This window comes from Athene cunicularia (assembly GCF_003259725.1).
Source record: "Athene cunicularia isolate RWA chromosome 4 unlocalized genomic scaffold, athCun1 chr4_part1, whole genome shotgun sequence".
Taxonomy (NCBI): Eukaryota; Metazoa; Chordata; class Aves; order Strigiformes; family Strigidae; genus Athene; species Athene cunicularia.
In genome coordinates, this window is record NW_020799098.1 from 1,735,637 (window position 1) to 1,758,570 (window position 22,934).

Below are 22,934 nucleotides of genomic sequence, written 5' to 3' on the forward strand. Positions count from 1 at the left end.
AAAAAAAACCCCCCCCCCCCCCAATAACCTTTCCTAATAAAAGGAATTATTTGTTTTCTATTGGAAAATCTTGATTTGGGGATTTGTTTAGGAAGAACGCAAGTACCTCTGTAGCAGATGCTCTCACCATGTCTCCCACTTGGCTCCTTTCACTCTTTTTCTGATGACTAGCATGTAAATGTACGTAAAGAGGACATTATCCCACAAGTTTAAAACAGCCTGATGAAACTTAATAGATTGTATTTTCTCTCAGAGAAAGCCACAAAGAGAACATAAACAGTAAAGATCAGGTCCTTGAAAGGTTGAAGCTCGAAAAATGGGAATAAATTAGTGTATGTACAGCATCGTTTTGAATAAACCGGCAGAAACAGAATTTAAATCATCTGCCATGAAAACCAATCCAATAGGCAGAATCAGAACGATAAAGGATTATGCAAAACTTCCTTTAAACTACAATCCAGAATCTCTCAGAGACTCGACTCCGGCCAAGATTAGCCTATTTCACAATGTACCGCTTTATTTCTTTTTATATGGTTTCAAAACATTTCGCAATCATCACTACTCCAAAGCAAATAAATACTCCTACTCAGCTACGCTGTCCAATTACACCATTTTGTAGACATTGAAAGGCAAACCTCTGTTCTGCCCTGAAACAATTCTATTTTCTGTGTGTTGGGTTTGTAGTCAGTGGCAGAGTGAAAAACAATACCTAGGAGACTCCGCTTCTCCATCACCCAGCACACGCCGCCTGCCTTGCTCTTTCCCCTACAGCACAGAAAAATGGGAATTATTTAAAACACGGGGTATCTCCTCTATTACTTTTCCTCGATTTGCTATGCAAGCATCATGGTGATGGCGTATTCATCATTTTCTCCTGAGACAGAACCTGCCAGCGTGGCAGAGATCAAAAGCATAAGAAGCTCTACTGAGCAGAAAACAGTCAGAAAGGAAGAAGATGAAAAGACAAAAGGAAAGGGTGAAAATGCAGAGTACAGATCACAAAGGAGTGAAAAAATAAAGGCGATTCTGAAAAATCAGTAGTACATTGGCTTCTCAATCTATCGAAATGCAACACAAAATAATTCTACTTTTTTTTTTTTTTTTTTTAAAATAGTTTGATCCATGTGGACACACATGTCTGCAAAATAACACTGTTTCTCCCTTATTATAAGACAGTCCATGCATCTCACAACTCCAGAAGTAAAAATAAAACCAAAAATAGAAGTTAGAAGAGACTAATAATAAATCAATGCCAAAAAATAAAAAAGGTGGGGAGAAAATAAAGAGACCTCTCAATTTATTTACTTAAAATAAAAGCTACGACTCTTGCGCAGCAAGATGTCTCTCAAATATGGACTTTTAAGGAAGCAAAGTAATTACAATGACACTTATTTGGGGTGGAAGGGAGGGGGGAAAGGCTCATTATTGAGAGCCAGCAACATGTCAAAGCAGAATTTTTCTTGAAAACATCTTTCCTTGTTGCACTACAGACAGACCCAGCTGCTGTGGCACCCGCAGAGGGTGAGCCTGCCTGCCTGCAGAACCCTCTGGATCACAGGGGCTTGTCCCCCAAAACCTCCTCAGTTCTGAAAACATGCTCTTCCTTCTGGAGACAGTAGAGCAAGGACAAACCATAAACATATTCAAGTGTTTTCAAGCCATTTGGGAATTTGTAATGATGGTGTCACATGGCGAGCGTGACTGTAAAAGCTGTATTTCAAGAGAACGTGGACTGCGCAGCCTCAAAAGAAATAACACCTTTTTTTGCCCTTACAGTGAAGAAGTACTTTAAAAGTTAAAAAATTGTTTTAGTATCTAGTCCTGGAGAGACAGACCATGCTACTGGCCATGGTGCACATGCTTTCTCCTTTTTTTAAAATCTATAGACTGCTGCTGTCATTCAACACTCATGAAGCTCAGTACAGGATAAATGAATTAATGAAAAAAATTACATTCTTCAGTCCATCAGAAATAGTTTAAGGAAAAAAAAAATACCTGAGACAGTGAAGAACTGAGGAAACTTTCTGCTCTAAACTTCCTTTATAGGCCTGAATTTAATTCAGAGGATTTATCTTTCCAAAACCCGAACACAGAAACTCTCTTTGTCCATCTTGTCAAATTGATTTGGTTTCAGGGGATTACAGGTTTAGCGAACAAAAGCAATTTTGATACAATGCATTTACATTTCTCTAAGAAATCTGACTTTCTACCACAAAGGCATTTTGATTAATCAATTTTCATGCAATCCAAGGATCAGCTGGCTCACCGATGGGCTCCCAGAGTAAATGTGAACAAGGGAACATCATTCAACCAGGTACATTTCTAGCAAAATCCAAAACACGTTTGCTCCTCACTTTATACCAATATTTTTATTTTTTTTTTAAATCGATACTTTAGAAGTTATTGTAGATGTAAAGAAAACAAACAGAGCAAAATAATAAATACTTAGAAGACAGGCTGCTAGGGCAAAAAGCCAACTGGACTGCTCCGTGACTGGAGTGGGTGCACAAGGGCTGTATTGCAACACAGTCCAGCACAGGGTTGTAACAGATCTTCTACCTCCTCTTTTAGGAAGCAGAATAAAAACTGATTTAGGAGGCGATGGTTGATGACACGCCGAGTGCCAGCTCCATCAGAGGAGGGCGAGAACTTCAGTCGGGAAAAACCTGGTTACACACATGAGCAAAGCACACACAGAGAGCACGCTTTGAAGCAAACAGCAATAAAACTTCAGCATTAAACAGTCCCTTCGTCTTCTTTACGCAGAGCACTTACACCCACAGCTTGTTCTCTGCCTATACGTGCCGGAGGCGAGGACCACTTCTTCCTCTAAGTCTGTATAACCCCAGCTCTAATTTGATTAACTCCTCTGGATATCCCGGAACACAAACAGTACCCACTCCACGTGGTTTGTGCAGTTCCCAGCATAATTTATCCTCGTTAGCAACCTCCCTGCTGTTAACAGCTAATCATTTGCTCTAAGCCAATACCACAGAATCACAGACTGGTTTGGGCTGGAAGGGACCTTAAAGATAATTTAGTTTCAGCCCCCTACCATAGGCAGGGCCACCTTCCCCCAAGCCCAGGTTGCCCAAAGCCCCGTCCAACCTGGCCTTGAACCCTTCCAGGGAGGGGGCAGCCACAGCTTCTCTGGGCAGCCTGTGCCAGGGCCTCACCCCCCTCACAGGGAACAATTTCTGCCTTAGATCTGACCTAAATCTCCCCTCTGTCAGTTTAACCCCGTTCCCCCTCGTCCTATCCCTCCCCCTGATGACGAGTCCCTCCCCCCGTTCCTGCAGCCCCTTTCAGCCCTGGGGGGCCGCTCTAAGGTCTCCGCGGAGACTTCTCTTCTCCAGCTGAACCCCCCAGTATAAGACAAATCAATGATGAAGGGTAACCAGGGTTTGCAGGTTCGCTCACGAAGGGCACTGAGGACAGAGAGAGTTTTGTGCATGCCTACAGCAGCGATAAGAGTTACAATTTCTGAAAAAGAACTGAGGGAATAGGAGGAAAAAAAATAGGAGGATGATGATACAACGTATGAGGAGAGGCAGAAGGAGTGAGATATGTTTAGCCTGGAGGAGAGATGGCTGAAGATGGGGTGAAATCTAATCGCTGCCTAAGGAGATTACAGAGGAGATAGCACCAGAGGTCCACAGAAAAAGGCAACAGACACAGGTTGCAGCAAAGGAAACTCTGATCAGATAAAAGATTCATTTTTCATTATTTTTGAAAATGAGGGTGGCCAAGTGCTGGACTACTGGCCCAGAGGATCAGCGAGATCTCCACCCTTAAGAAAAATTTGCAACATGACTGGGCAAAGTCTCAGGCAAGGGCCTGATCCCACTCTGAGGCTGGCCCTGCTCTGAGCAAGGGGTCAGACCAGGCTCCCTTCCAACCCGACTCACCCCGAGTTCTCTGCCTGGACTCAGATTTGGGGGTGCAAGGGCCATGTTCACCAGCAGGTAACAAAAGGAAGGTGAGCTGCTCCTGTTATCTGAGGGTCCAAGAGTGACCGTGGGGCACCCACTGCCCTCTCTCTGTGCTGCCACCACAGCCACCCACCCAGCACGAGAGCAACTGAGAGATGCTTCTGAGCGGTCTCAAGTGCAGAGCCAGGGCCAAACGGCCCGCACAAGAACGACTGGTTTTGAAGAGGAAAACACCCCCCCCAACTGACTGGCACAAAAGGAAAATAAAGGTGCAAAAGCAGCTCCAGTAAATGTTTAACATGGAGTAAAGTTAAATACAAAACCAGCAAAGTTCACAGATGATGAGAGTGTAGTTTATCTGCTTCGAATTTCTTCGTTCTGGGCAGAAGAAAACACTGGATTTCTGTTTTCTCCACGTTCTTTTATCTCATTTTTGAAGCAGCACATTTACAGTCTCGTGTTGCCTATGTTCACAAATATAAACCAGCAAAGATATTTTTAACCCTGCTTAATAGAAAAAAAAAAAAAAGCTTAATGTACAGGACTGGACTGCCCTGGGGGCACACAGACTACAAGAAGTTTAGTAAACAGTTTATGCAGACACTTGCACTGTGTAAATGTTTGCATTATGCAAACATTTATCAAAGTTAAGAATGTATAAAACCATTATTTAAAGTTTCTCCCTAGTGCAGTGGTGAGGATTTCCAAGATCATCTTATATTCAGAGTAAATACCGTATTGTGAACAAACATCAGCAAGCATCAGAAGGTCAAAAAAACAAGATGGGAGCAGCGAAGGAAGTGAGTGCTCAGGCAACTGCTGTAAAAAGCCCAGGAGGTAATAAAAACTGAGTTTGAGAGAGGGAGGAATTTACAGTGTTTATCAACAAACTCTGAAAGTTTATAGTGTCCAACTGAACAAAGCTCAGTCTTGCAAATCCCCTGGCACGGTGTAAAAACAGTCAAGAGTGAAATATGGCTGTGGTTAATTTTAAGATTTAACATACGCCAAGAAAAGAGATAAAATATGAACACTGCTCTTGAAAAATTGTAGTGCATTTATTTTTGTACCAGAGAAAGGTATTTTTCAACAGATGCTTTTTTGCACTTCAGCAAAATTAGAAGCATCTGCTATTTCCTGAACTTGGTTTACTGAAAAAAGACAGCTCACTACTAATGAAGATGAAATTCAAATGTCATCTAAAGAAGCAATTAAAAAAATAATTGATTTTTTTCCAACCTCAAAAATGTTATTGTATTAAACTCACGCTTGCTTGTCCTCGGGCACAGGCTTCCTAGTGATTTACAGATGATTTTAAAGTCTGAACCATAATTGTTAATGCTGTGAACTACTTATAACCTCAATTTAAAAAGCCTATTAATTTTTGGAAAACACACAAGAAACTGCAGGCACAAATCATGATCATTTCACCTTTTCAACAGTGTATTAAAAATTAGCTCGATTAGAGCAAAATGACTATGAGTCAAGATGACATTTCTTCCTCTTCCTGCATATCAATTCAGTGCATGATACCACAAGAGTGCTTCCAGGTTGCACTTCAGGTTTTGGGAGGTTTTTAGAAGAGAGATGGTTCCTTCTTCTTCAGATGCAGTGAGAATAAACACAGTAATTTATTTGTGTGTCATGTTTTGACCTCAGGTTAGTCTGAAGGTTTACAGAAAGAATTCTTTCACTACAAAACAACTGAATTTTCAGTTAAAAACCAAAAAAAAAAAAGTGGTGTGTTTATTTTTTTTTTTTTAATCAACTTTTTGTTCCTACTCCGATCTTCTCTCACAGAGATTACAAGGATTTTTTAGAACAAACATGAAGTATTTTTAGAACTTCATTTCACAAATGAAAAGAAGCACAGCAGAAGGTTAATTCTGGAAATAGTTGATCAGCCACTTGGAACAAGCAGAGTCCAAAGGGAACCATTAGTTTTTTTTCCATACACAACTTGGGATTATTTTTCTAATTTCAGCTAAAAGAATAGAAAACATAAGGTGGTGCTTGTCACTGCAAGACTGAAGTACATAAATGTGCAAGTTATATTTAGGTCTCTCTGTGAAATGTCAACTTTTAACCAGCACCCACAAATTGGTCTCTCACCACAGACAGATGAGCCAAATATCAGTCATCCATCAGAAGAACAGGTTTTTTTTTTACATGTTTTTACAATGTTGTCTGACCCATCATTGTTGTTTCTGAACATGTTCCAAACAGTTTAAATTTTTAAAGGTTAAGGTACATAGTTCTGAGACCTGTAAGTCTGTGATGTCGATTACTCGGGTTTTGCCTTCTGTCGGCATTGACATACTGGGCGTTCAAAAATTATCAATGGGGCAGTTTTCTACTTTAGGAGGAGTCTGCATCCCGAATCATCTCGAGTTCAACAAGATGACAATCATTTTTTTGTCTCTCATATAATCAGGATTTGGAAAAGAAAAAGTAATACTTACACGCTACAGTGTACCAACAGGATCTGTTCATTGTAAAAGCAAAAACAACTCCTTAATTGTTTATGCTGACAACGACCGTGCTAAAGAAGAGTTGCTGTATGTGCTGGATTGGCACTATTTATATATTTAGATTACTGGAACCTGTTTGTACTGCTAGAAGCCACATTAGATTCAGGCTCCAAGTTAAAAAAATATTATTGTGTAGAGTTAAGATTCTTACCAAGGGGAACTTACCTAAAAGCTGCCAGTAAGGGAGCGTAAATCGAATCTCCATCATAGACATACAAGTGGTCCCAACTGCACTCTGTGGCAAAGTGATTGAATCGAAGCCTGAGGATTGTGTTTGGCCTGGGGAAAAAAAAAAATATATATATATATATATAGAGAGAGAGAGAGAGAGATACACGACAGATTTGTAATGAGCCATTCGACGCACGTGGCATAGTCGCTCCAACAAACTCCTCTGGTGTGAAGCTCTTCTCTAAACAAGATGAAAACTGTGTAACTTTAGATGCATCAAATGTGCTGTGGCCTTATTTTTTGGTGTGCACACTCCTCTGGTATTAAGCAACAGATTCTTTAGGGTCAGAAAAACCTGTGTCCTTAAACCTCTCCCCACTAACAACAGCAGAAATCCAAGAGCTGGCACTGCCAGCCCCCTGGCCCTTTACCAGCACTGACTCCCCTAAGGACAGGGCTTTGCAGGGGTAAGCACGGAAAATCTACATGGAAGATACATTCACGTGTAGATGTGGCTTTCAGGGACATGTTTAGAGGTGGACTTGGCAGTCCTAGACTTATGGTTGGACTTAATGATCTTAAAGGTCTTTTCCAACCTACGTGATTCTGTGAAGAATCACAGCCACCATCAGGGAATTAACCAGAGCTGCTATTCTTGTTGAAGGGATTTTCTGCAGACCGATATGATTACAATGGCCTGAGATTATTTACTTGCCCAGAAGCTGGCAGAAATCCTTCTTCTATTACTTTATTATTTGTGCAGTACTGCAGGATGGTCCTCCTGAGAGAAGCCCCTCCAAACTGGAAACTGGAAACATGCCTCAGTGGATGCTAAAGAAATTCTCAGTCTTGCTCGGCACTTTCTGGGAGCTGGAGAAAGCAGGTCAAGAGAATTCAGAGGAGACCCATCTACTACAGGACAGGAGGCCCTGGGGCTTTACCTTTTTGCCAAAAGCAAGGTCTTTGCTTATTGCTGGCACTGTCAAGATGCAGTAACCACTCACTGTCCCTCATTCCTAACAAACACTGATCAGGTTGCTTGACTTTCTTCTGGAGATGCATTTCAAAAACTACTGGGACCAGTTGAGAATGAAGGAGCTGCAAGTCCTGGGAAGAGACTTGCTGCCTTCCACCTGAATGCCACCGGCCCAGCACACCCTAATGTTAACACCACCACTCAAGAAGAGTCTGCTCTGTCGATGTCACAAGAAAACCGTCAAGGGGCTTGATCCTCTGAGATGAATCAGCAGGGAAAAAAGTTTTATTTAGTTGATGTGGGGATGGAAACAGTAGTTCTTGCACCTAAACACATCAGTGTTTCTTTCACTCCATGCACAAAAGATGCTCACTAAGCCATAACCAAGTAACCTACATTTATGCCATTTAGTTTCATGGCTAATAACCCAAGATACATCTCAAGAGAATCACACAGAAACCACAGCAGATACTAGTTCAGGGCTCAGCTCGAGGAGGGTGAAAATACCACTAACATTCTGCTTGGACCCTGAGATAAAAAGAAAGTGAATCTATAGCAGCACTGCTTTTTCCTACACGCAGCTGTAGCTGTTGAAAGGATAGATGCAAGTGATTAGGATCTCTTCAACAGCATTGCCCTTGGGTTCAGATTAAATCCTTGTTCATTCTAATCAAATAAATTAATAAAATGTCAGTTTGCCATAGAGTCCGTCCTTCCCACGGAAGGGTAATTCTTTAGGGAGTTATTCTGCAAAAGAATATTTTTTGATAGGCACCATGATCTACTCTTTGGAAAAAGAGCAGCAGGTGTAACTCAAGGATAAAGAAAGGATACAAAGAGTACTCATCGCTTCAAAACTGAGCAGCCTATGAAATTGTAGAGGGTTTGCTTCTATTCTAATGGCCTGACAGCTGTAGAGCAGAAAGAAATACTTAATCAATAAAGGCTTTAGACCAAGAACAAAAAGAAAGCCATTATCTTTGCTACAGCTAACAACTCATTAACAGACAGCACTGATTTGCAGAATGACAAGGCACATGGCTAAAGGTTCTGCCTCAGAAGGGTCCTCAGGCTAGATGGATCTCATCTGCCTTGTCTCCTGGTCCTGGGAAAAAATTAAAAAGGACACCCCTGGGATGAGGACAGAGCAGAGACACCAGCCAAGAGTCAGGAATGGTGCAAAAGGGAATTGAGTACAGTAAGGAACACATGGCTTGTTTTACATCTGAGTTTATCTAGAGTCTTCAGTTACACATTGGGATTGTACCTTCACTTGCTAACCTCAAAAGCCCTCCACATACTGGTGTGCTAGCAACGAGGTGAGGGCACTCAGCACAATTTAACAGCTTTGCAGATGCTGTTTTCCAAGTCAGGATCTCTCTGGGAATTTCACATTTGGCAGAGAGCTTGGACTATTTTCACAAGGGTGCATATTTCAGCTGTTTTAATCAGCGTGATTATCTCCTTTCTGTTTACCACCATCCTCTGATAGCAGGGTGCAAACAATCAGAAGGAGGAAAAGGACACCAGCTTAAACGCCTGGCTATGAAAGGAGGAACATTTCTGTACACCTCTTCACAGCAAGTAAGACCTCACTTCAAACTGAACAAAGTGATAGTTCTCTAGGAAGCCTCTCAGAACTAACAAACAAGGGCTGCAGAAGCAATTATGGTGACATTACTGAGGACTTGTGAGCAGCATTTCACTCCTGATATAAACATGAGTCACATTATCCTTTAGAAAGGAAAAAAAAAAGCAGCTATGAAGGTTAAACTGACTGTACTAGGAACTGCTGAGGCTGATTTGTCTGTAATAACATCCTTGCAAAGCATTTTATAATTATTTGTAATTGTGAACTGGCTGCAGTTTTAATTTTTGTTGGTAATAAAAATACGAGGTGTTGCCACTTAGAGCATCTAACTATTGATCTTGACCACATTAAAGAACTGGGCTCCTTATATAGTTAATAGTGAGTGGTAGGCTCTCAGTTTCAGCGTTCTACATGGCTCTCTGGAACAGCTTAGTCTTCACCTTTGAACATCTTGGGAGCTTCGGTATTTAAGCTACTCATCCAAAATAAATGTCTGAAGTAGATGAAGTGAATACCAATTCCTCCCACCCATCAGACCTCCCAAACATAGAGAGAAGACTAAAGAAAAAAAGCACACCTTGGCCTTTTAGTAAGTTTTGATCCTCCAAGATCCCGAGAGATGTCAGCTTACAGGCGTTCAACGCAAGTGAAATCATTCATGCTCTCGCATGAATTGTTCCTGTTCACAACCTCTCTACTTATAGATTCAGGGAACAGTATGAAATGTGACTTAACGCACAGCTGTTAACGCACAGCATCCTAACTGACCAGGGAAAGCTTTAGAGATTAAACAAATAGATTTTTACAGTCCTGACAGCAGCTTGGTACTATGAAAAACATATTTCAACAAGTCAGAGGCTCTGAACTGCTGCACCATCAGTCAGAGGATGTGCTCTAAATGGCTACTCCTAAAAATCTCTGCAAGAAATCGCTACAAGCAATATAAAGATCAAATATAGGAAGGATCGGGAAACGAGAGGAAAATGCCTGAGAGAATTCTCATAGTTTAGAAGACCTTTGCCAAAAAAAGTTAATGGTCCTCCTGAAGTTCTCATGGCCTAGTGAGTAAATAAGTATCTGAAGAACATCATTACAGAAAGGGATTCTTCATGAATAAGGGATTTAATAGTTTGCTCTGTTTCTTCATACTGTCAAAAAGTCCCATACACAGTGAATCCCAATCAAATGACCTACTAGGGTAACAGTGAAATAACTTCTAGTTCTTCACGTATTTACACAGAGACATTTATTTTCATTTTTCATATGCGATTTCATCGTGAAGGGTATTTTACACAGCAAACCTCAAATTCAGAAGTCCATTTGGAGGGCTTAGTTACACAAAAAAACCCAACCTTATTTACCAACAATACCTAAGTGCTGCCCTATCTAGCTCTAAGAATAACAATAAAAGAATTATGATATCCAAAAATGCTGATAAATCTCACCTAAAAGTCACAATAAACAACACTAAAATCCAAGCTGTTTACTACACTCACCTTCCTTCAATGAGCCAGGTGCATTTTGTTTTGTATTTGTAATTTCCAGGCCCATCCGTTACATACCCTGAAGATCCAGTGAGTCTGTAAATAAATAAAAAAGACAAGCATTAATCTCCAATGATATTAAACATTCATAAAGGATTTCCTGTATTGAGAAGATCCCTCGTTAGATTTTCATTTACTTAAGAGCCACTACAAACAAACCAATAACACAACAGAAAACAATTGGGGAATTGGGATTCTCCCGTTAAACGCTCTGTACCTGCTTTCTGAGGATTGTCCTTAGAGAATGACAGTTGAGGGATGGTTTCTCTATCAGCTTGATGGTATTGTTTCAAAACAACACACCAGGAATAAAAAGTAAAAAAAAAAAAGACCTTCCTCCATAAACAAAGACTAATATAGAGACTAGTACCATCCAGCCAGCAAAAGGAATTCCCTAAGAGAAAAGCTAGTTATTCCTAAACTATTTATTTAGGCATACTACACAATTCTTGCATGAAGTTCAGATGATGTGAAGTCCATGGTGTGATCTCTCACCCATTCTGTATTTGACTCTTCACAAAGTCCTTGACAACCTCCTGAACAGAGGACTCATCCCCGTAAGGTCTTATTTTGCACCAGAGAGTTAATTCCTGAGGCATCGAGGGCTGCGTAACTCAGACCAACAGCAGAGCGTGGCAGTTCTGGGCACCCCCACCTTCAGTAGCATGCTCCCATCACCATGTCACCCCATATTAAGTAATCGAAGTCAAAGAGCTGAGTGGTCCCCACAACCAGGACGGTGCCAGGGCTACACTGTGAACATCCCTTCCCCTCTGAGCTATAAACGGGAGGTGACAACTTGACAGTAGGAAAAGACTTTAGAGAAGGATGTAAAAGCATAAAGTACAGTTGGAATCGTTCATGCCAGGACACTCAGTGAACTTAAAACCATTCAAAATTCAAGATGCCACTGAAAGAGAAGGGAACAAAGCCAGCAAAGGGCTCACCTTTGTCAACATCTGCAAAACACTGTGCAGTGCAAATTCTAGACACTGCATTTGTCTAGACACTGCTTGCTGGGATGTCCAAACAAGGAGCAGCAAACCCAGTCTTAAGCTCAGAAGAGTGTTCTGATGGAAAGGCTGGAACAGGTTTCAGAACTATTCTTAACCCTCTGATGCCGTACGGAGGCGATTGATATTCATGCTCATTACTTCTAATGTTCATTACTTGTAATGAGCGTGGATACAGGTACTGAAAAGAGTGAGCAAAGCTGTGCAAAACCCAATTTCACGCTACCATTACTCCTACTCAAAATGCGACATGCAAACACATCCACACTAAGACAAAACAAAGGTAGCTCGACTGACTGCAGGTGTAACTTCTCCCTTCCATAGGATTTAACAAGGTGTGTTTTCTCCAAAGGCCACGGGCAACTGACAATCACACTTCATCAAGGCTGAGGGAGACAGATCTAGGAGGAGTTTGGGGCAGCAGATACATCACTTGGGCTGCCAAAAAAAACAGGTGCTGAGATTTCTGCATCTTCTGCCTTAGCATAGGGACCGGTGGGAACATGCTCGGGCTGAAGACAAAACTAAGAGCCTGACTGGGGGGGGTAAAGGCTCCCATCTCATTAGTCCAGATATTGCAGATTGGTTTTAACAAATAGCTGAAGTGTAGCAGAAACAGGTGAAAATAAATTACATGGGAAGGAAGACATCAAATGGAAGCAGTATCTGAAGATGCCCAAGCACCACATTCCAACAGAGAAAATACGGGCACGTGAAACAGGATTCCTACCTAGGGAGGTTAAGAACTCCATCATCAGCACAAAGCTGGAACAAACCACAGCCTTTTGGCAAAACTAAATCATCCTACGTAAAATACCATTTTAGCAAAACAAAACCACTACAGAATCAAATTTGGCAGAAAAGGAAGCAAGATCAGAAGTTCCCCAAACAGGTACCTTGGAACCTTTTTGTGTCTTTTCCTAGTGATCTGTTAATGTTATCATCTAATCTTTTTAAAATATTTTGACTGGGTCAAAATGGTTTTCCAGAAACTTTTCCATAGAACACTTTTAAGGTTCACCCCTGATCCAAATTAAAAAGGCAAAACCCACAGATTTTGGAAACCACCTTCCCCTTCCTCCATATTAATTTATTATAATACTTTCCAGCCTCAGAAAATTAGCTGAAGATCTTTAGAAGTCTGTTACTGAAGTTCTGCAGGAGATCTACTTTTAAACAAGTGAAGAAACAACTCAAATTTTCAGGAGCCTAGGCAGTATCTGTACCTTCTATGGAGACACAGACAGATGTAGATGTAAGTATAGATGTAGATAAATACATACATATATATATTTTTATGGCTTCAACAACTTTGAAAAATTCAGATTACTTATCTACTGACCAGGAATTTGCAAAACCAGATGCAAAGTCCAAGTTGTAGGCAATAATATCTAGACTTTTGGAAAAAAAAAAAAAAAAAAAAATCATCCTTTTGAAAATAGTATCTGTGGAAAAACTAGGAATCAAAGTGTATCAGTGCTTCAACACTGACAGCACTCTGCCTGCAATCAAGAGTAAACAGACTCTGGAAACCTGAGCAAGTCTCACAAGCTAAAAAGAACCTTATGCAATCTGCCAAGCTCTCAAAGAGACTCTGCTCAGAAAACTCTGAACAATTTTCTCTGGAAACAATTACTAAATCATTCACCACAGAAATGGTATCAAGAGTGATAGGAAATAATTAAAAAATCAAAAAAACAAACCAACAACAATCCTGTTAGTACTGTAGCCCCAACCATGCCACATCTCAAAGGAATGGGGGGGAAAAAAAAAAAAAAAGACACATTTCAACATCAACATAATTTAATTATATTTCAGCAACGCAAAAATAAAACAGGATTTAGTTTTATAAAAAAAATAAAAGTCAAATTTCTTTGATATGCTATTAAATACTTATCTGCAAGTTACTCGGATTCCTTACTAAGCTTTAGAAGCTGCTGTCATCATGAACAAATACAGGATATTAAAAAAAAAAAAAAAAAAATCAGAGTTGATGTCTCTGAAAGCAAACGACAGGCACTAAATTCTTATCCCACAGACTGCCTGGCAGAGGCAGGCCATTAGCAAATCCACGTTACTCTATAAATGCTCTCCCAGAGCCATGCTTCAAGACAGACAGAAATAAATACTAAGCGCTAAAGGCAAACTGAAGCTGGACTTTTATCTTCACATTCAACAGAGAAAGCTAAACTGATTTCCCAGCTACTGTTAATAAAAGCAAACAAAACCCCTTATTGCTCCCAAGTCGGTCCTGTTTGCACTGTACGTGACGGTGTCTCGACCAGCACCGTGGGCACTGATAACTAGGACATATCCTACGCGGTGTTTTGGCTTGCTCTGTGGGCAAAGGCTCAGGAAGGGAATGCATGACTAACTCGAGGAAAAAAAACACTCCAGGAATGAAGGAAGTCCTCTAAGAGCACAGGCTGAGAGAGGTGGGGGGTTCAGCTGGAGAAGAGAAGGCTCCAGGGAGACCTTAGAGCGGCCTCCCAGGGCTGAAAGGGGCTGCAGGGAAGGTGGGGGGGACTCGTCATCAGGGGGAGGGATAGGATGGAGGCTAACAGTTTTAAACTGACAGAGAGAAGATTTAGATCAGATCTAAGGCAGAAATTCTTCCCTGTGAGGGGGGTGAGGCCCTGGCACAGGCTGCCCAGAGAAGCTGTGGCTGCCCCCTCCCTGGAAGGGTTCAAGGCCAGGTTGGACGGGGCTTTGGGCAACCTGGGCTAGGGGAAGGTGGCCCTGCCCGGGGCAGGGGGGTGGCACTGGGTGATATTTAAGGTCCCTTCCAACCCAAACCATTCTATGGTTTTACTCCAACACAGGACATTTTAATGTCATACACAGGGCTATGCACTAGAACTACTCTGGACATACACCAGAAAACTCCTACCCCCAGGCAAGCTGCTACCAAGCCACCAGGCTCTCAGGTCTTCTGCCCTACTAAATGTTTCATGCATATTTATAAATTTATCATTCAGATGCAAAAATCAGATTCCATAAAGTATGGAAAGGTATCGATTTGTTTGCTACCTTGGTAGTACATGATGCTATTCTACAAGAAGCATTTTGTACTGCTTGGATGTTACATCTATGCTGCAAGGAGAAGCTGCTACACCCTAAGAAAACATAAAAGCAAGGTCCTTTAAATATTCTGTGATGCATAAACACACATACAGGCAGGTGGAAAAACAGACGCAAAGCATAAATAACACGTTTAGCACCTACAAAGCTACAATACTGACTTTAAAATCTCCAGTGAAGAAAAACTATAGCAAGGATCTGTTTATGAAACTCAAATTTAAAAATATATATTTATATATTGAATATATATATACTTATGGGCGCTACTTAAGGCTTGTTTCAAACATCACCGGTGGCAAGAGTGTTATGTACAGCTGGTGTAAATTTTCCACTGATTTTTTCAAGTGGACTGAAATATTTAAGAATTGAAAGGGGAAAAAACAAGAGTTAAGGAGCTCAATCTACAGTACACATTTTCAAAGGGCTCGAACACTGAGTGCTGCCTATTTCAGCTTTTCCTAAAACAAAGACAAAAAGGAAGCAATAAAAAGGATTAAGATCTCACAAAGAAAAAAACAAAAAAAGGAGCCTGATTCAATGAGAAATATTTCATGAAGAAGAATTCTATGTATTTGGCTACTCCTCACTAGTTCTGGGAGCCCCTGAAAAGCACAACGCCAACACAAGAAAAGCAGACAGCAAGCAGTGGCATCTCCTGGGTAAAAAGCCAAATCTGAGTACTGGAGCGTACCAGATAAATCCATGTGTTTTTAATAACTACACAAGTAATACTAGCGGTGTCTATTTTTCAAATACAAATGAGTATACACTGACAAAGTTCCTACAGAGACATGAACTGTACTACTAGGCAAAGCCTCAGAGCTGTTATCTAATTACCATCTAATAAATCTAAAGCAATCCTCATGCTAATAGCTGAGTATAAGAAGTCACAAACTCAAAAGCAGCTTACAACTTAGGACTAAATTTTGTGGCGCTTACTTTCAAAGCACTGCAACATTAAATGTACGCTCTGTGCTGGCAACGGGGTGTCAAATATATTTATTTTCATCAGAGAGAATACAAAAGAGAAAATGCAGATTGCCTTTTCTTCATTACTCACCACAAAAGGTAAGAAGGCTGGCTTGGTTTCTAAAATACACTAAACCCCTAAGAGGTCATCAATGGATCTCAAAATTGGTTTGCATTGCTCTCAGTAAGACTGCAGTGACACTTAGAATGTCACAGAAGACTTACCAGTATATCGTCTGCAGAGTTCTAGCACAGCCCTTTCACAAAAAAAACCCAAAAAACAACATAAAAAAAAAAAAAAAAAAGCAAACCCAAAACCGAGTTGCTCATCCTCATTTTGAAGTTGCTAAATCTAGAGACTGATGCGAACAATGAGTTTTCCTCCTCTCTCCCCTTCCCTTCCCAAGTGTTGCTGCCTGCCTCAAGCACACCACAATTAAAAGCCATTGTTTCGGGTAAATTTGAAGTTGAAGCCAATAAAGAAAGGGCTGTTACAGCCTATTACCAGAACAAAGGCATTCTAGCCTAAATTGATTAACAATTTAGCTTTGTTCATTTTCTCAATAAACGCACTGAGGTTAAAGGCTACATCCTTCTAGGGTTTGCTATAAGCAAATGCCCTAATTTATAGGCATAGAAGAGTGATCTGCCACATAGGGGATGACAGAAGCAGATAAACAAAAGCTAGGCCATCTATTTCATGAATTTCTAATGTATAACAGCTAAATCCCCTCTTCTGTCAGCTAGATGCCACACCATGGGTACAGCTGGGCAGACATAATTAATTACACGCCAGATCTCACACGGATGAAGGTAACGACCGTTACTGCAAAATCAAGTTTGATATTGATTTAACCTGTGCAGCAATAGGTACCCAACCCGACGATGAACTGCTCCGGGTGTATGCACAGACACCCTCCCATGTCCAACGCCTCCAGTGCAACCAAGATAAGAGAGATGAGTAAACTCATGCCAAAGTCACTGCTGCCATCATCGCTGCAGTAGTGTCACACCTTAACTTTGTAACTAAGGGTGCAAAGTCACTGCTTGTTCATCCTCTTGGTACTCCTCCACAGTGCTATCACACTTGTTTCTGCATCAGCTTGAAGAGAGCTCTACCCTGTGGTTTCCAAAACTCTGCGGTAAGAGCTCCTGGATGGTGCAAGTCTCCTTCTTCAAGAAGCAGCTGAGTTCATGTCCCCCTCCTCAGGTGGTGGTAGGTTGACACAGAATCTGAATAAAGGTCCCCACCTCAACAGGGACACTCCTCAACAGTTCCAACAATTCCCATCAAGCCGCGACCTGTACAGAGCAGAGGTGAAGGTGCCTCTCAGGAGTTTGCTACAACCCCAGCCAATCTGAATACACAAGTTTGAAGAGTGAGAGCTCAAAATTCCCACAGTAATGCCATTTACTGCCATACTCCGCAACAGAGAGGCACACAGCCATGAAATCCCTACAAAATCTGATGGCTTTGCAAGCAAAGAGTGTCTTCAAGCATTCTCACAGCAGCTTGCCGCTGTTGCAGCGCTAGCAAAACCATCCTCCGCACTTCATCAGGGCTTTCCTCTGCATTGCCTTCATCAGGGCTCCCCCCCCCACAAGAGAATCAGGTATTTCAAGGTCATCCGGCACCACTCTGCCAATCTCACCATGACAAAGAGATCAGAGAGGAATGATGATTACGCTCTACATCAAATAGCTTCTGTTTTCATACCGCTTTCCATGGCACAGTTGAATTGATGCTAAAGAGCTGTCTTGCTTTAGAAAAAAAAAAATTTGAATGACTGACACAGTTAATTTGATATGGGAAACACTGCTTCTTCAAAGGAAGAGATTAGCTTTGCCCTTCTCTGCGAGATACGTAGAAATATGGAAAGTGATTTCCTGGCTGCTGATCAGAGATAAGGGCAGAGCCTGGAAAGCCCTTCGAGGTCTGAGAAAGGATGCTCAGAGAACTGCAGCAGGTAAAACGTATCAACACAGCCTCTCCTGTCTGAGTCACAACCTGCAGCACTAATACTCAAAAACCTGCTAAATCCCTCTTTGCTCCTCGAAGATAGGCCTTGATCTGATAAGCTGCTGTGCTCTGAAGACAACGGAATGACTGCGTACAGCCTGAGAGCGATCAGAAGGCACAAATGCTGCTACAGTCTTAAAAAATCACTCAGTCAACAAGCTCAGAACCAAGTATGTTCAAACACTGCCCCTCTCCAGCTGGCCATCAGTATCTCCATCTTGACACGCTGTCCCAGCTCCTGCTCTTCTGCTGTCACAGAAAATCTATGCTGTGGAAGTCATCTCCTTCAGGGCTGGCTGGTGCCTCCACCATTACCCTGCTGGAGCTCCCAGCTGCTTTCAGCAGCAGCATCGATCTTGAAATGCGTCCTCTCCCTTGGTTTAAATAAGCTGAGCTGCACCTGGAGCTCCTCCCCGTTGTCTAGTTATTCCTTTAAAGTTTCACTTACCCAACCAGATCACCCGCTGGGAAGGAGAAGAATTTCAAAGGCATTTAATCTAAAAATGCACTTCCTCTTTATGGAAGAAGCTTGCTTTCTCTCTTACCCTATAAACCTAAAAGTTATTATTGTAAGTGAATTATATCCAGGAAGAAGTTGTTTGACAAGACACCAAACCTCAACACTCAGACAACAGAAACAATGAAAGTTTGCCTCCTCTGACTCCATTTTTTCATGTTAGAAGCACCAAAAATAAAAAAAAAAAAAACAAAACAAACAAACAAACCACACCAATCTGTTAGGTTAATGGTTGGACTATATGATCTTCAAGGTCTTTTCCAACCTAGACGATTCTGTGATTCTGATTCAGTGCTGGATTCCAAAGGACACCAGCATCTCACCCGTTTCACCACCACTGGTTGGAGACACTGCCTTGTAATAACATCCGTGTTGAGACACACCAGAAATGTGCTGTAGTTCCACCTGATGCTCTTGCCTCTTAGCTTCTCCAGCTATTAATTCAAACTGAAAATAACCCAAATTTAGATCCCTGCCTATCCTCCTATTTCTTTATTTCCAGCTCCACCTCAGAGATCACAGAACCGCACTGCTCGCTGCATAACCTCAGCTTTATCTCTGTCGAACCAAACATCCACGCTGCAGTGTAAACGTAAACATTGTCATGTACCTTGACTGCTGCAAATTCTTCCCCCCATTCAAATTTACTGGGGAAAACAAAGAATAAAAGATATTATCATTACACCACAGGAGTGTCTTCTTCACACAAGCAGTACATTGTAAGCGCAGATTTCTGCGGCTTTGCTCTACGTCTACGTTATCGCTGATCTCCGCCTCCATACCACAACTCCAGTCTTAATTATCAGTCGTCTTTTTCTTCAAAACACTTTCCCCGGTGCCTGTATTATAAGCAGAAACGTTACCATGACGAAGGGCCACTTCATGATGTCCCCTTGAAGCCCACCTTTACCCAACACCCGTACCTGAGACAACAGCCACGCAGATGGTGTACGCTACAACAGTTGTCTATTAAGCTGATCTAACAGTTGCACTCTGCTTTCCCCATCTGTTCCCAAATCCATTTATTGGATCTTGGCCTAGTTCTTTGAAATATAGATAATTTAGCTGCAAGTGTTTGTAATGCCTAGAAAAATTCGACTCTTATCCTTCACTGCTGGTCCTGAAATGCTCCTGGAGCTTAGAGCAGTAAGTTGTCTACTTTACATTGTGCAGGATGAGACAACAGTGCAGAGTAGAAGCAAATAAAGTTTGTACATCATAAACCATCTAACTTTAAAGCAGAAAAAGGAATATAACAACTCGTCCCTTTTCCTTACACACAGTGAATCCTTACAAGCTCTGGCCAACGAGAGCCCTCGCAAACAGTCTTAACCCGCACAAATTGCCTCAGCATCCCCCAAAACTCAACACCCTGCAAGACAAAAGTAAGGAGGAAGCACGTTATTGGGATCATCAAAGAGAATCATCAAAGGCTAACGATGAAAGATCTCCAGAGCCAGACATATCTTCGTCAAGGTCTACCACTGAAAGATCAAAAAATATTCATTGCGCTAGATGATCCTGCCTGACTTCAGGTAATATAGAAAACAAACACTATAGCCTATGTTTAAATAAAGTACAGCTTCTAGAAAAATACAATGGTTCTAAATATACTCAGAAGGATTAAAAAAACTCCATGTCATTTAATATTCTTTTTTCTTAATCTGTACCCAAGTTCCAGTTTGCATTTATCAAACTTTAGCTCCAATCATTTAGTTTTAGTTTAGTTTTCTAGAAGGAGGTGAGGGCAGAATCCTTTATTAACTAAATTATCATCCCATTACAACAGGTTATGGAGTCTGTTTTGAAAAAAATGAAGTGCTGCACTACTTAAATTCAGGTTAGAAATTCAAAATATAATTAATTCTATGCAAGATTTCAGTTTAGTAATTTCTGCTTGTGTCATTTGTATTCATACGTGTACATTAGGGTAATATACAATCAGTGTAATTTTAACAGAAGACTATTTGGTCTGTGCAGAACCTTAAACAAACTTAACACGCATCTAGACAAATTTTTTCAAGACATTGCAAGCTCTAAGGCTTAATAGTCAGCATAAAATAACATATTTACAAATGAGCTATTTTAGACCATTTCAAGATACAGTTTGCACTTCTGGTTCTACCAATTTGAATCCGTTTTTCTAGCAGTCAACAACTTTTCACTCGTTATTCTGCCCTCCCTTCTGTTTCAAAAGTTAATTGTGATTCACACTCCGTTGCAAATAGCACACAAGGTTTGTCGGATGATTTTCCAGCACTTTCCCAAAATTAGAAACATTCAATTAGTCAAAAATGTATCTTAAGTACATGTACAAGTGTTTAAATTGCAGTACACCACACCTGTGTACCTTGCAAGTAAGGCATCATAATTAAAATTTTTAAAGCACATGCTCAGAATTGACAGACACATCAACACTCTAGCTGAAGAGCACTTTATTTTGATAAGCTTTCAAGTTACCAGTCCTACATTTAAACCCAAGCAAAAAGGGTTCATTGGTGGGACGTGTGTCGTATCGTGAATGAAATGGGGTTGAGCTGCTGACTTAACCTTCTAGCCAACAGGAATCAGAAATAAATGGAGTTTAAGGTCATCCCCAGGGAGCAGAGACCCATCATCCTGCTGCACTTTGCTAAAGCACGTGCACAAACCCAAGTCTCCACAAGAAAATTAAAAGCAGCAGCAGCAGCAGCAATTCCTTCTCCTTTCTAATGCTACGTATGAAACTGCTGCCCAGTTCTTCCACTGCACCCCAAAATACTCCATTCGAACCCTCAAGAATCACGTTTAAAGGCTGGTTTAGCTGCAAACTTGCCCCTCTTCCTCAGTGCTGATTTCTAGGCCAAATGCAGAGCACAGTACCTGGTAGTGTCATTTCCAGAATTTTGGATCAAGCCAAAATTCAGTCAGTTTTACAGGAATTAAAAAAAAAAAAAAAAAAAAAAAAAAAAATATCACAGCCTGACCCATTTTCCTAACAGGGATAGAAATAATTCCTTTTATTTCCTGCCTGACATTCAAAAAGTTCTAAGCTACTACGTATCAGTGTTACCTGCTGGGAAAATTGTTCCCTAAAAAAAAAAAAAAGCAGCTAGAAAACAGCTTGGTGTGAAGGTTAACTTCCATTTGGTCCCAGCCTGAAAAAAAAAGGATTTTGACACAGATCCTCAAGTGTAGATCTTTAAAATAATAAAGTACAACCTGAGATCTAGATACGGTTTTGCAAACCTACAGAGTGACAACCTCTAACATTTTAAAGCAGGTTTCTGGCCGAAGCTCCACAGAGAAGGTCACGCAAAGAGAGCAGTGAATCAATATTGAACGAGGAATCCAGGCTGGAACGTGTGTTTGGGGCAGCCTGGGTTTGTTTACATCGATTTGTTGCTGCAACAATTTTTACTGAATATTCACAAGAGTTCCTACACCCAATAAAACGCAGGAAGTGGCAGGTTTTTATTCCGCTTCTTGACAACGGTGACATATCAAGGTAGCATTTGACAACTAAGCATCCAAAAACAAATTTGGAAGAAAATACTGTATTTATTAATGACACAGATTTTCAGACAAGATACTAATTTAATTATACCTTGAAAAACTTACTAATAAGGAAACTGTGCTCAAGGATGTCACTAATATGAATAAACGCCACGTCCATAGGAGCCCTCGTAAGCATTGAGCATTAAATTTCAACTTGAGGGAACAAGACAAGTGCGGTCCCCTAGAAATATAGTGTTTATGGTTGTATCGTACAAGGATATACTGCCTGCTCTTCTCACATGTATTACCCTAAGGATGAAAGGCGTACAAATATTACTTGGCTTTAAGGAGGGGACAGAGAATTAATTTATTGAGGGGAGATGGAGAAGTCCACACAGCACCACTAAGAAAAATAACCCAACTTTTTTGATCAGTGCAACCTTCTAAAATCTGCTTAAAATATTCTGGTTTGTACCTCATTTCAGGGAATTCTGCTCCCAGACATATTCTCTCCAGTCACATGAGCTCTCTTTGCTAACAGACCCTCATCAACAGTCTTTCAACTGGGGACTATGACCGTTGGCTGATGGAGGTGAGCCCAGCTCCTCACTGATTCCTGACTAGAGTTTTGTTTTGTTTCCAGCTCCATTCCCCTCCCACTGAACATCTTTCAGCACCTGCAGAAGCAACTGGAGACGAGCACCTACCTCCATAACATGAATAAGTAATATTTATCTTAAGACTGCCAATATCCAAGGAGGAAAAAACATGGGAACTAAAAGCTCTCTTCTCATTTCTGGTTTTAGAGGGACTTCTCATTTCTACATACATACTGGTACAGAATTGTAATCACCTTCCATAAAAAGTGTACCCGTCCTCTTCCCCTTCCCTTCCATTTTCCAGTTCAAGCCAGCTGTTCCTCTATCCCATGGACAGTTGTGCTAAATTCTTAATCACAGCAAGAAAAAGAATGATTTGTAACCCCTTGCAGAAAAGCACGAGTGGTATTTTCCCCAAATGACTCATTTTTAATGAAAGCAATTTCACACTAAGTAGGGGGAAAAAAGAAAAAAAAAAAGGAGCTAAATATTGAATACGTCAAGTATTTAATC

The 22,934-nt window shown here is 41.0% G+C and overlaps 1 protein-coding gene across 1 annotated transcript in view; it reads right to left on the reverse strand.

Annotated features, from left to right (window-relative positions):
* ATRN (attractin) overlaps positions 1-22,934 on the reverse strand; it is a 154,521-nt gene that overhangs the window by 106,801 nt on the left and 24,786 nt on the right. The window contains exons 3-4 of the mRNA XM_026846890.1: positions 10,698-10,781; positions 6,629-6,742 (exon numbers count right to left, since the gene is read on the reverse strand). Of these exons, the coding sequence (XP_026702691.1) occupies positions 6,629-6,742; positions 10,698-10,781 (198 nt within the window). The remainder of the gene's footprint in view (positions 1-6,628; positions 6,743-10,697; positions 10,782-22,934) is intronic.